Source organism: Thunnus maccoyii, chromosome 9, assembly GCF_910596095.1.
Source record: "Thunnus maccoyii chromosome 9, fThuMac1.1, whole genome shotgun sequence".
Classification (NCBI taxonomy): domain Eukaryota; kingdom Metazoa; phylum Chordata; class Actinopteri; order Scombriformes; family Scombridae; genus Thunnus; species Thunnus maccoyii.
Window position 1 is genome coordinate 27,266,862 of NC_056541.1, and position 12,936 is coordinate 27,279,797.

The window sequence follows — 12,936 nt, forward strand, 5'->3', positions numbered from 1 at the left end:
GTGTTTTCTTACGCATGAGAGCAACAACTGAAAAGGTAGACTACCATACAAAGGTATCATCATCTTTTGTCAAATGTGGCTGGAGAAAAAACAGAAGAGTACTGGTTTAACCTTTAATGCAATAGTGTTTTAATAGTGCTTTGATTGTGTTTTCAACCAACTTTCTCTCATTAGCTTCATGAATGTTGTAGCGCTGCGGCTGCTGCTGCTGCTGCTGGTGTTTCAGCATGTGACTTTGTCTAAAGAGATGAGATGTTTATCACACATCCTAAAACAATAGTTCCCTAAAATAAAACAGACCATGAATCTACTGTAGGTCACAACAAACTTTTCAGTTTTCAGTCATCAGAAAACATCAAGAATCCTCTCGGAGTCCAGCTTAAGATTCAACGCAGAGGCACAACTTTAAGAACTTCATCATTGAATTGTGGTAAAATGAGGATCAGTTTCAAGGAATTAACTTCATATGTATAATCAGAGCAAAATCATCATATAGCCTTTTGTGTCTGAAAGTTTCTTTCTTTTTTTTTCAGAAGCACCAGGGTATGAAGTGCCAGATGTTTTGGGACAAGACACCGTCTCAGAAATAATTACCTGCTGCGTGGATATTGTATATGTGTAATTTGCACGATAACTAAAGTTACGCATTTAGACCTTAGGGTCAGAGTAAACAGGACCTGCTTCAACACCATTTTGAGTCTCTCTTTGTTCCAATTATTTTACTATTTATACATTTCATCACTCTGTTTCAGAGGGATTCATTATGCAGCAAGAAAGCAGGTCCTTCCTTTGCTCTATTATTCAGTCAGTCACAGACAGTCATTAAAGTTTCATAGGAAGCAATTTGGTGGCTGAGTTATTTGCAAAGTGAGGTGAGTGCATATGGTGGTACTATACTAGGCCTATTCAACTAGCGACCTGCGGGCCGGATACAGCCCTTCTGAATTTTTCTATGGCCCACAAGAGACTGCCTGCAAATCAGGCTGGCATATGTGTGATATGATTAATAAAACTAAGGCAGATATCTCTTTGAGCTACTTTGAGAGAGAGACACAGGGAAGCATAATAACAATAATAATAACAATAACAATGATAATAATAATAGTGATATGACTAGTAATTATAATAGCAGGAGTGGGTGTCAGTGTGGACTTGAGCTGATAAATTCAACAATGCTTTTGTTTTCAATGTAGGGGCATTTTTATTTGAGAGACTTTCTTTTTAAACAATATGGTGAGATTTGCATGTGGTGTCAAAAAGTCAATTGTCTCAATAAATACGTGCTTTCTGAAATGACATATTTACATCTATTTGTATTCTTTATTATGACTTGCATACAATAATTTTCCTCAAAATACAATCATTTTTAAGCCTCAGGTATGATACCTTAACCTTTCTGATAAAGCTAGAAGAGGCTTTTCACCAAGGTGGAAGTGGTTGTTGGCACAAAAGTTAAGGAAAGTGTCATTTCATTCATTAAAAAAGTGCCTCTATCGGACACATCAGCTCTTTGCAGAATGAAACTATTTGCAAAGGATGTCTCAAGAAAGCTTTTGGAAAATCGTCAAAAAGCAGAGGTTTTGTCTATCACTGTGATTGTACCGACATGGCTCAGCTAGGCATTTATGTTGGGTTTTTCGACGGAGTGTGCTTATTCCGTTGGAGGGACACACTACAGGTGAAGTGATTTTTCACAAGATTGTCAAGCGTGAAGTGGATTTACAAAACATTTGCCTGTTGGTTACTGATGGCGCTCCAGCTATGATCAATAGAGGGCTGGTAGTGACACTATAGGCATAGACCCACATATGCAGTTTTTACACTGTATCATTCATCAGCCTGTGTTGTGCGCAAAGCTCAGTGATCTAAAAAAAACAGACAAAGTCATCAACATTATGAATTTAATTTGCTCAACCTTAGTCCAGCCTACAACATCACCTTTTCTGTCTGCTGCTTGCTGACATGATTGCCAAACACACTGACACTTACTCGTCCATAATAGTGTCAGATAGCTCAGCAAAGAAAAGGTTCTGGACCTTTTCAGTGAACTCCGCCAGGAGATTGTGCCTTTCCTTTGTACGTGTCAACACAAATGGGCCACAAATCTCTTGGAGTTCATGTTGGATGAGCAAGTTATGGCACAAGTCTACTCTCTGTGTGACATTTTCTGGACATGTGAACACTTTGAATCTCAAAGTGCAGGGGTGGGAAAAGCCTGTCGCTGATTTGATTGAGAGGCTTTGTGCCCTCAAGAGAAAGCTAACAATTTTCACAACAGACCTATGGCAACAAAATTGCTGCACTTCCCACAACTCTGCATTCATAAGCACAGCACCTGGGGCACACATAACGCCTATCGTGACAGATTTCATGACAAAGTTGACTGAGAATTTTACTGAGAGATTCCAAGGCTTCAGCATTACCACTGAGGTATTGCAGTTTGCTTGTGACCCGTTTTCCATCAAACCTGAGGCACACTTCTGTGTAAAAGCAAAAGAGGTAATGTCTTGTATTGATGAGAGCATCTTTCAGATTGAATTGGTTCATGTGCAGATCTCCTTTGCTTTAAAACAGCACTTGCAGTCTGAGGGTGCAGTGGACTTTTGGTCTAACTATTTTAGCCAATATCAGTACCCTACAATAAGAAAAAGTGTTCGCATATACTTATACTTGTGAGTCAAGCTTTTCTCATATGAATGCCATCAAAACAAGGGCACGTTGTCCCATGACTAATAAGGATTGCCTATTTATGAGACAAACTATGTTGAAATAACAAATTCAAGGCAGTGTAATTTCTCTCACAGCCTCAAAATGACAGAAGTTTGATATGTATGGTAGTTCTCTAGCAGTAAAAAGCCTGATTGAGGCATGAAATGCCTGTAATGTAATGTGAAAATGCAACTACAGATCTGTTTTATGATGATTCAAACAGACCTACTTTTTGTTAGTCTGTCTACTGTTTTACTGTTTCTACCTTTGACAAATATGGATATGGACCTGTTATAAGCACTTTATGTCTGCTTGGAATTGTTTTTGATAGTATGATGAACAGGCCCATTTATTGTTAGTCTGTTGGCTACTGTTTTACTGTGTTCATCTTGCATTTAGCATTTACGGATATGGACCTGTTTTAAAAGCTCCTTATGTATGCTTGGAAGTGTTGCTGAGGATATTGTAAACAGGTCTACTTACTTATAGTCTGATGGATACTGTTTTACTATATTCATCTTGTTTTCTATATTTGTGGATATAGACCTGTCAGAAAAACACCTCATGTCTCCTTGATTGTTTAGATGTAACTGTTTTCACTTCTGCATCAAGCCTTGTAACCATAGCCTTCCTACTTTTTTGTATGAACAGCTGCTGTCTGGAATTGATTATAGTGATGCCATTAAAGTGAAAGAAAGTGGATGTAGGTGACTAGTTTATTCCATGTAGTAATATATCTATTAACATTATACTGTAAGAGTTATTTGTAGCCATTAATTGACAAAGTGTTCTGTGTGGCCCATGAACCCTCAGTGAGTTTCCTGTCCGGCCCACTTGCTACTGAAGTCGAATAGCCCTGTACTACACCTTTGTTTTTAATGGCATGAGTTTTCATGCATTCTGTTCTCGCTTATCTTTTTTTTTATCTCCCTATGAATTTACCTCTTTTTATCTCCCCAGGTTTCTATTGTTTATTGTTTTTTAAAATATTTTAAAGTTTCCTATTTTTAAATATCTGTCTTTTTGTTTTTAATACCTTTTATTGTAAAGCACTTTGAGCTGCATTTTATGTTATGAAAGGTGCTATATAAATAAAGTTTATTATTATTATTATTATTTTTAACTTTTACTTGATGGCCCCTGAGGGAACATGTACAGCGACTACAGATGTTCATCAAGCAGTCAGCAGGTAATGAAATTGAAGGCAAAGGAACCCAAGTCATTTTATTTGGAGCGTATTTTGACAAACAGTCAAATTCCAGCTGTAGGTAAGATATAAATCAAGAAAACATTCAAGTTAGTGACATTCCCTCCAATGTTAAATGTGGACTATAAATATACAGTGAAACCTGATTATTGATCCGTGTATTTCTGCATTGTCCACATTTGCCAGTTATGGCAAATACCCAAAGAAGCTGGATGAAATGTGAAAGTGGGTCATGTCAGATTTGCTCAGCAACATAAATCAGAATTGATGCACCGACCACAGGGAATTTAAAGGAACTTAGCATGGGATGATTGCACAACAGCAACATGCTGTGATTTTAAAAAGTGAAAATACAACAGGAGATAACAGAATTACTGGCTACTCATTTCTGTATATGATTTAAAGGTTTAACAATATACAGACCTAAATGATCACTGCTTTGATTTTTATATAAACAGAACTCATGACTACATGTTGTACAGTATAATTTTACAAATTAAAACAACTTGGTTTCAAATATAAATCTGTCACAGCTCTGTGCATCTTTTCTTTAAATGTAATTATTGTTTGATACAATAGTCAAAATTGATAACAACATAATATATAATATAGTCAAATAGGGTAGTAGCACAGTGTATCTGACCCACTTCAATGTCTGCAATAATAATTGTGGATCATGGTGGGATCTTATTTCTTGGTTTCCCTGTATATGAAGCAGTTGTTTGATGAGTTAAATAAGTTAAATGTAAGTAAAAACAGTTACAATTTTGTTAATGACCATGTCATGTATTGTAATACTAATCAGATCGATGTGAAATATATTCAAAACGTGTATGTCCTGACTTTTGCTTGTAGGTTGATAACTTCTTAAAGAGACATTTAGGATTATATTGTTATAAACCACAATTACTCTTTTATGTCCTACATTTGATCCCCATCAACAGTCTGACACTGTAAATCATCTCACATTCCCAATCATTACCCTTAATAAAACAAAATATACTTGTGACATATTTTTTATTCTCTTAAAAGCTTTTGACACAATCAACCCTGATGTATTGGTTCCTAAATTATGCAGGGATGTTTCAAAGGGGAACGTTTTGAAGGATTTCAAAAGCATAACTCCGACACAGCTACCGGTCCTTCAGGGGTTCCTGCAGGCTCCATTCTCAGACCATTGCTCTTTCTAATTTACATTAATGATTTCTTAATTGCTTCTGACACAATACTACCCGCACTTTTTGCAGAAAACATGTCTCATAGTTTCACACAAACCTGCAAAGGTGAACTTTTGTCTGAAGCAAAGAAAGGTGTCGGAAAATATGGTGAATAGTTTAGAATTAATAGGTTCAGTATAAAAATGTCTAAATTAATGTCATTCTAAGGTCATAGCTGATCAAATAAATTATATTCCCATTTAGTAATCTTTTCAATCTAGTTTTGTCTAAACAACTGCAAATTGGATTGGTACATGCTCTAAATATCTTAACGTGTTCATACAGTAATACATGTACTATATCATGAATCATACATTATGTATAGGTAAAGTCCTCGTTTATTGTCTTTTTTTTAATTGATTGCAGCAACAACATCTTGTGAAGATGTTTTAGTTTGACTCTCATACATATATTTTGTTTTTCATTTTCTGTCTATTTTATTACTCATGTGTACTGTCTGAAATCTGAAATCACAAGTAAAAATGTAAAATAAAGTTTAATAAATGGATGAAACTCATGTTCAACTATGCCTGGTTTGCCATTTGCCAATGCAACTTTTCAAAGCCACAGACAAGTGTGAGGTAGCATGAAATTTATAGACACACACTCAATATGTAGGTGCTGTGTCTGGTTAATGTGACTGGCATCTATGAATGTGCAGCAACTTCACACAGGCATGTTGCAACTTGTACTAACAGTGGTAGAGTACAGAGGGAGATATGTGTTAAAAGCTGTGTACAGTGCCATACTTCAATTTACCTTTGGTGTGTGTGTGTGTGTGTGTGTGTGTGTGTGTGTGTGTAGGTTCTTGCCCTGTCCTTCAACTCCAATTAGCTGATTGATCCAACAATGTAAATTAAATCGGTGAATACTGCTGATGTGCTGATGCATCATTTTTATTTTTGTTTCCACCGATTTCTTTGTCACAAACTATCTGCAATTTGAGCTCAAATGTTCATTAATGTCCATTACCAGTAATTACGTTACTCATTAAGTACAGGGGCAGAGGGACCCATTAGAAGTGATGACTTTGACCCCGACTCAAAGTCCCATTAGAGCACCCTTTGTTTATGCATGATGCATTTCAGTGTCAGTATGCGACAATGGATTGCCCACTGAACTTTCTTAATTTTTTTCCTGACATAAATTTCAATATAATGTTTAAAAACAAACAAGTAAGGAAAAAATATATACATGGTTTAAAGTCCATCTGTTGTTTACCTCTGTATGCCATACCTACACTGTTAATTAAAAACTTAAAAATATTAAAATGTTTGTGTAAAATAAGACATTTTATTTTCTTGAACATTACTTGGATCAATCTGCAGTAATTAGACAGACATGTAAAAGGCATGTAAATTGTTTGTTATTTGACATCTACATGAGAATTCCTGTGTGATGACAGTTTCCTACTTTCACTATTTCATAGGAAATACTGTACTCTTTACTCCACTAAATTGATTTAACAGCTGTTAGCATTTCCTTTGCATAATAAGCTTTTAGCATCAAACACATGATGAGCTTCTAAAGTATAATACATTAAATGGTCTAAATTAAAGTCATATCAGCTTGACCCCGACCAGCTGCAGCATCCAGAGGCTCCTTAAATGTTAATGCATCAGTAATAATATTGCAATAACATATTTTATATACAACACTGAATGAGGCCAGTCTGTTTAATGGGTACTTTTATTTTTGACACTTAAGTAGTTAAATGTGGCTATGCGATCAAGATTTAGGTCATATAAGTTATATTTCTCAGCTTCCAAATAATTTTAATTGTGTGGTATTTAAGCCTATAATGAGCTTGGTATTCATCTAAAAATGTTAAACTATTGGCTGTTCAAAGCGACATCTTCACAAACATCTAAATGCACAGCAAACAGACTTCCCATTCCTCGGCTTTAATTGACATGCAGGCTCTGTTCAAGAGAACAATGAAGTCTATTTTAATTTAGGCTCCGGAGAGTCACTCAGCGGCCAGGAGAGGGCATCTCAAATCCTAAATCGAGCACCAGTGAGCTCAGTATAATCCTCCACCAACATCATTCCTGTTGCTATACAACTGATTTATTCTTGATGCCACGGTCAACGGGTCTAATCCACAGAAGACTGCGCCTTTTCCCTCCGCTGTCCACATCTGAATCAGGATACATCCAACTTATCGGGTTTGGACCACAGTTTGTTCCTCTCACGTTTCTTTTAGTCTCTTTTTTTGCCACTTAACCTAGATTCAACAATTGGCGACTCGGTGTTTAAAACGTATTTATTGCCGCCCCCAAACACGCGCTAAACAATGTCATTGTCATGAGGCTACAAGCTTGAGTGCGTCTATCCATCTGTCCAGAGGCTTCTGTAAGGTGGCAGTCTGAGATATGCAAAACCAAGCTCATGTTGTGCGGTAACATAGGAAACTACAGACAGAGGTTAATGCACACCTTCTGGAGCTACTCACATCTCCGACAGGTGTGAGGCTGTTCGCAAAGCGGATCTGGCTGCAGCGCAACGTGCGTATATTTTCCGTGCAGACGGGCGTCCTGGGTGCGTGTCCAACTGTTTGGACAAAACGCCAAGTGCGTCTATGTGGACCTGGGACGCATGCAACAGAGAGCCCTAAACATGAGGAGGAGCCGACACCGAGCAAATATGGGTATGTACACTGATCCGCAAGGTACTTATAGCCTCCTTTTATGCGCAAAGTCTTTAGTCGTTTTCCTAATTACATTTCACTTAAAGCTAATGTTGCTGGTGTCTTTGCCCCCTGCGGCTTATGAATGATGACTGCAGGCTGGGGGATCTGGCGGAGGTTTATCTTTCCCATGTCTCAACATGACTTTGACTGTGATAATGCATGTAAGTGTGTCTAGATGTGTCATGAACACAGGGATGCAAATGAAGTAGGCTGCATATGAAAGAAACCCCCCTGTGAGCAAATGCCTCAGAACACAGTATGGGTTAAAATGTTTGCTTCCTTGATTCAGTTTAATTTCCATTATTTTTTATCCTGTTTTATTCTATCAAGTCTGTGTATGTTCATTCTGTTTGGTCCATCTTTTCTCCTCTCAAGTCTTTCACTTCTCTGTGTGTCTGCAGGACTTCCTGTGCTTTTCAGATGGCTTGTATTCACAGTGGTTGTGCCCGCCTGGCTGCTTGCTGCTCCAAGCGGCATTCGTGAGCGTCCCTGCCCCCAGAGCTGTAGATGTGATGGGAAAATAATATACTGCGAATCCAATGCTTTCCGTGACGTGCCAAACAATGTGTCTGTAGGCACACAAGGCCTCTCCCTTCGTTACAACAGCCTGGTGAACCTCAGAGCCCACCAGTTTGCAGGCCTGAGTCAACTAGTGTGGCTCTACCTCGACCACAATTACATTAACGCTGTGGACGGCCAGGCTTTCCATGGGATACGGAGGCTCAAAGAACTGATTCTCAGCTCGAATAAGATTACACAGCTAAAAAACAATACTTTCCACGATGTCCCGAATTTACGTAATCTTGACCTTTCCTACAATAAACTGCAGGTTCTCCAGCCTAATCAGTTTACGGGTCTACGGAAACTACTGAGTTTACACTTGAGGTCAAACTCTTTAAAAACTGTCCCAATGCGAGTTTTCCTTGACTGTCGCAACCTGGAGTTTCTTGATATCGGCTACAACAGGCTACGGAGCCTCACACGTAACGCCTTCGCAGGACTCCTTAAACTCATCGAGCTTCATTTGGAGCACAACCAGTTTTCAAAGATAAATTTTGCTCATTTCCCCCGCCTGACTAATCTGAGGGCGCTCTATTTGCAATGGAACCGTATCAAACTGCTAACGCAGGGCCTGCCGTGGATGTGGACATCCTTGCAAAAGTTGGACCTCTCAGGAAATGAACTCCAGGTGTTAGATCCGAGTACATTTCAATGCCTCCCAAATCTCCAGACTCTTAACCTGGACTCTAACAAACTCAGCAATGTGTCTCAGCAGACGGTGGAAGCTTGGATCTCTCTCACCACCATCAGTCTGGCTGGTAATTTGTGGTACTGTAACCCCAACATATGTCCCCTGGTGGCGTGGCTCAAGGCCTTTAAGGGTAACAAGGAATCCACAATGATTTGTGCCGGCCCTAAGGAGTCACAAGGAGAGAAAGTGACCGATGTGGTGGAGGCTTATAACATCTGTACAGCTACACCGACCCCCATTCCCTCAACGACATCGCCCCTCACTCCTGCATCTCAACCTGAGCTGCTGCCTTTTCCCACACAGTCTGTGGTGGATAAGAAGCTGATCTGGAACAGGACAGCTTCCCCCACTCCTTCCGAGGCCTCCCCCACCATCCCTTTGCCAGACACTGAGTATGTGTCCTTCCACAAGATCATAGCTGGTAGCGTGGCCCTCCTCTTATCTGTGGCTATAATTCTGCTGGTTATCTATGTCTCATGGAAGCGCTATCCCAGCAGTATCAAACAGCTTCAGCAGCGCTCCGCGGTTAAAAAGCGTCAGAAAAAGGCACGGGAGACAGAGCGCTCCTTTAATTCACCACTGCAAGAGTACTATGTGGACTACAAGCCCTCACACTCAGAGACTATGGATGTGCTGGTTAATGGGACAGGACCTTACACATACACCATCTCAGGCTCCAGGGAATGCGAGGTATGACCGTTGCCCTCCAAAAATCCATTTCCACTGCGAGGCATGAGAGGTAAATTTTCTAACAATCTGTGGTGTTGTCTGTTTTGGGGATAAGGAAGTAAAGGTCAGTGCATGGTGACTTGTTTTGCAATATGCTTGTTCAGTTCCATATGATTACGCAGCTGTTGTTCTGAATCATGCAGTTTTATTGCTAAAATATGATTCCTATTAGCTGAAACTGCAGTGGCAACTCCTTTTCCTGGGTCCCACTCACAAAGATAAAGATAAAGTGCAAAACCTACATACAGTACAGTAAGATACATTATACACAAAGTAGGTTCATCTTTCAGTCCTGACATAAAAGAGCAAATTGATGGATCTATGTATCATCAGCCAGCCTGTTAATTATTCACAAATGGCTTGCTGTCCAGAATGGGATGATAAAAATGTATTAGATCAAGTCACTGTGCAGGTGGTCCTCTCCTATCCTGTGTGTTTGCTACAACAGATGTAGTGGCAAATACACTAGTCGTGTGAGTCTTGATATTTGTTTTCTACTGTGTTAAACATGTAAATATTTACAATCATACCAGCTGATCATATATCCCATTCTCCTTTCTGCCTCTAGCAACCAAGTACTTAATGTTTTACTCATTAGTTTAATTCACAAAGTTCAAACAGCCACCGCAGGCTCAGGAACACTATAAAGGCCCGCAGCCAAATAAAAGATAAATTATGCATTTGGGCTCGATTTCTGTCTGGCTTTTGTATACTAATGCAGTAACATCTTTGTTTTCAAACTGCATTATGCTATTTTTTGTTTAATCTCAGCGACATCAGCTTTTCAGCTCAAGCTGAAACTTCTGTCCGGAGTTCAAATTGAAATTGTCATTGTAAAGCTGGACATGACTGACTGTACTTAAGTACTGTATGGCACAGAGGGATTGAGACTGAAAGCCTTGACAGAAATCAATTTACTCGTGCTTAATTAGGCACTTTTTTTCCCGTGATCTCTTTTTTTCCTCTAATGTTAGGCATTTGTCTGTCTTTGTCTGGCGGATTTTTTTTATGTTTGGCAGTATGGTTAAGTGTGATTAACTGGACATGTTGTGCTGGGAAAATGTAGCGTCACTGGAATCTTAGCTGCACCTTTTGTTGGACTAACCAGACATGCCTCGGAGTACGGGAGACATCTTTCTCCTCCATTGTATCTGTCAGCACAGCTCCGAGATGAAGTTTTATCTCACACTGCTACACAGCTCATTTCCTATATTCTGCGTGGACCCTATAAATCATTTTATAATGTTTTAAGTCAAAGGCGCCGTGTGTACTTGATTGTACTGTAGCACCACTTACATTCTTCCTGTGTCCTTTACTGAAGTCACTGGAGAGGCTAGCGCAAATATGTTCCTTTGTTTGCAGTAATGTCACATTCCATGAGGTACACAGGTAGTTAAATCAGCTCTTTGTCAGATTATCTGTGGCAGAGCATTTCTCAAATACAGGGGAAGCTTGAGGTGAGATGACCGGCTTATCAATCTTGTAGCTTTCATGTGAGAATGTGGCGTGGGAGCATTAAATGGCAGACCTAATGGGGCTTCTGCTAGCTAGAATAACTAATAGCCCATCAGAGGTAAGGAGCCGAGACTTCCCTCAGCTTTGTTATTCCTTGCCCTCTACAGCTCAAGGGAGCAGCCTGAGTTGTTAAAAATGTAATGGGATTTTTTTTTTTTTCTTTTTTCTGTGTGTTACGTTTCGTGCCAAACACTGCAATGCAAAGTAAGAACACAGAACAGCAGGGAGCTTTCTCAAACACGACCAGCTTTTTACGCACATTCAAGTTAGGATGGTGCATATACCCTTTCATGTTACACTGCGGCGTTTTTCGATAACATGAAAATATTATTTTTATTATAAAGAGTGTCATGTTTATTAGCCATGTAACTTACATCAGAATTCGGTATAAGTTGCAGTAGAAGAAGCCTATCATGTGCAGTGATAGTGGCTTGGGCTGTTTGCATCACAATACAGGCAGTGCAGCACCATCTCTTCTGATATATGAGAAGGCTTTCGACTTTTATTGAATGGCACACAGTGGAGAGTGTCAAGGAAGATGAAAGTGAGAGAGACGGTGTATCCAAGGCTGCTCCAGAGTTCAAACCTACAGTCAAAACCATATTGTAAATGCCCCAACCCAGTGAGGCCCCTGCACATTATTTTAGTTATCCCAGATAGCGAGCACTTAAGCTATTAGCTGCAGTTTCAATTAGGAGAGAAAGCTTTGTAATTGAAGCCTGTTATCTTCTGCACATGCCCACACCAACAGACTTGGAGTTAATTTGTTTCTGTAGATTTCCTCCAGCACAGTTCAGCAGGTTGGCCTCGTCACTGCAAACTGAACTCGCCGAGTGTGAATTTTGATGAACACTTTGAACTGTGCAGTTCCATGGTCTTCCTGTGCCACATCATTTTTTTTTTCTTAAAAGGGAAACCTTCTATCCCTTGTATGCCATCCACTTCTGTGCTCACAGAGCAGCTGCAGTATTTGCCGTCTACCCACAGATCATCCCCTGCAAAGTTAGTTCAGACAATATGGTGAAAATCCCACCGTCTCAGCCAAAGGCGCTTCTTGTATTGGGCAGAATTTGCAAGCATTAACAAGGTGAGAAGATCCTGCTCACAGATAATTAAAGTGGGCTGTGAGAAGGCAGGTGAAGTGAGGAGAGAGGAAGGTGTGCCACTGCTGGTGCAGCTCTGACTGATTACAAATGCTGTATAAAGACTGCAGCATGCAGTGTTTACTTTAACTGAAAATAATTACCATTTTCAACTTAACTAATTTTCCAAGCTGACAGGGTCAGAAGAATTGTAATGTTAACACTCTGATGAACAACCTAGCTTTTAAAGTAATAATTTAGGCCAGCACAAGCCTTAATCATCCATTAAGTAGTTTTCAGTTTTTCCTGCATTTGCACTCAGAACGTGGCACCCCGTGTCTCCCTCCTGGTTATATTAAAAACGAATAGCTCCTATGGATTTAATCAGTGTTTGCCTTGGACACATCTTGAAGCTGTGGGTACATTTTATTCAGCAAACATTTGTTTGATTTTTAGGCACTATAATATGAGCCCTAGCTGTCTTTAAAATGTCAGGAATAAGAAACAAAGATGATCAGTAATCTGAATATACT

At 39.5% G+C, this 12,936-nt stretch overlaps 1 protein-coding gene across 2 annotated transcripts in view; it reads left to right on the forward strand.

Moving 5' to 3' along the window:
- Positions 1-6,901: 6,901 nt before the first annotated feature.
- Positions 6,902-12,936, forward strand: part of LOC121904585 (leucine-rich repeat transmembrane neuronal protein 4) — a 43,401-nt gene continuing 37,366 nt past the window's right edge. Inside the window, exons 1-2 of one of the 2 annotated variants that reach the window (XM_042422404.1) lie at positions 6,902-7,783; positions 8,227-9,767. In XM_042422404.1, the coding sequence (XP_042278338.1) occupies positions 7,732-7,783; positions 8,227-9,767 (1,593 nt within the window). In that variant the 5' untranslated portion in view covers positions 6,902-7,731. Of the gene's footprint in view, positions 7,784-8,226; positions 9,817-12,936 lie in introns of both variants that reach the window. The other variant, XM_042422405.1, reaches the window with a different exon arrangement.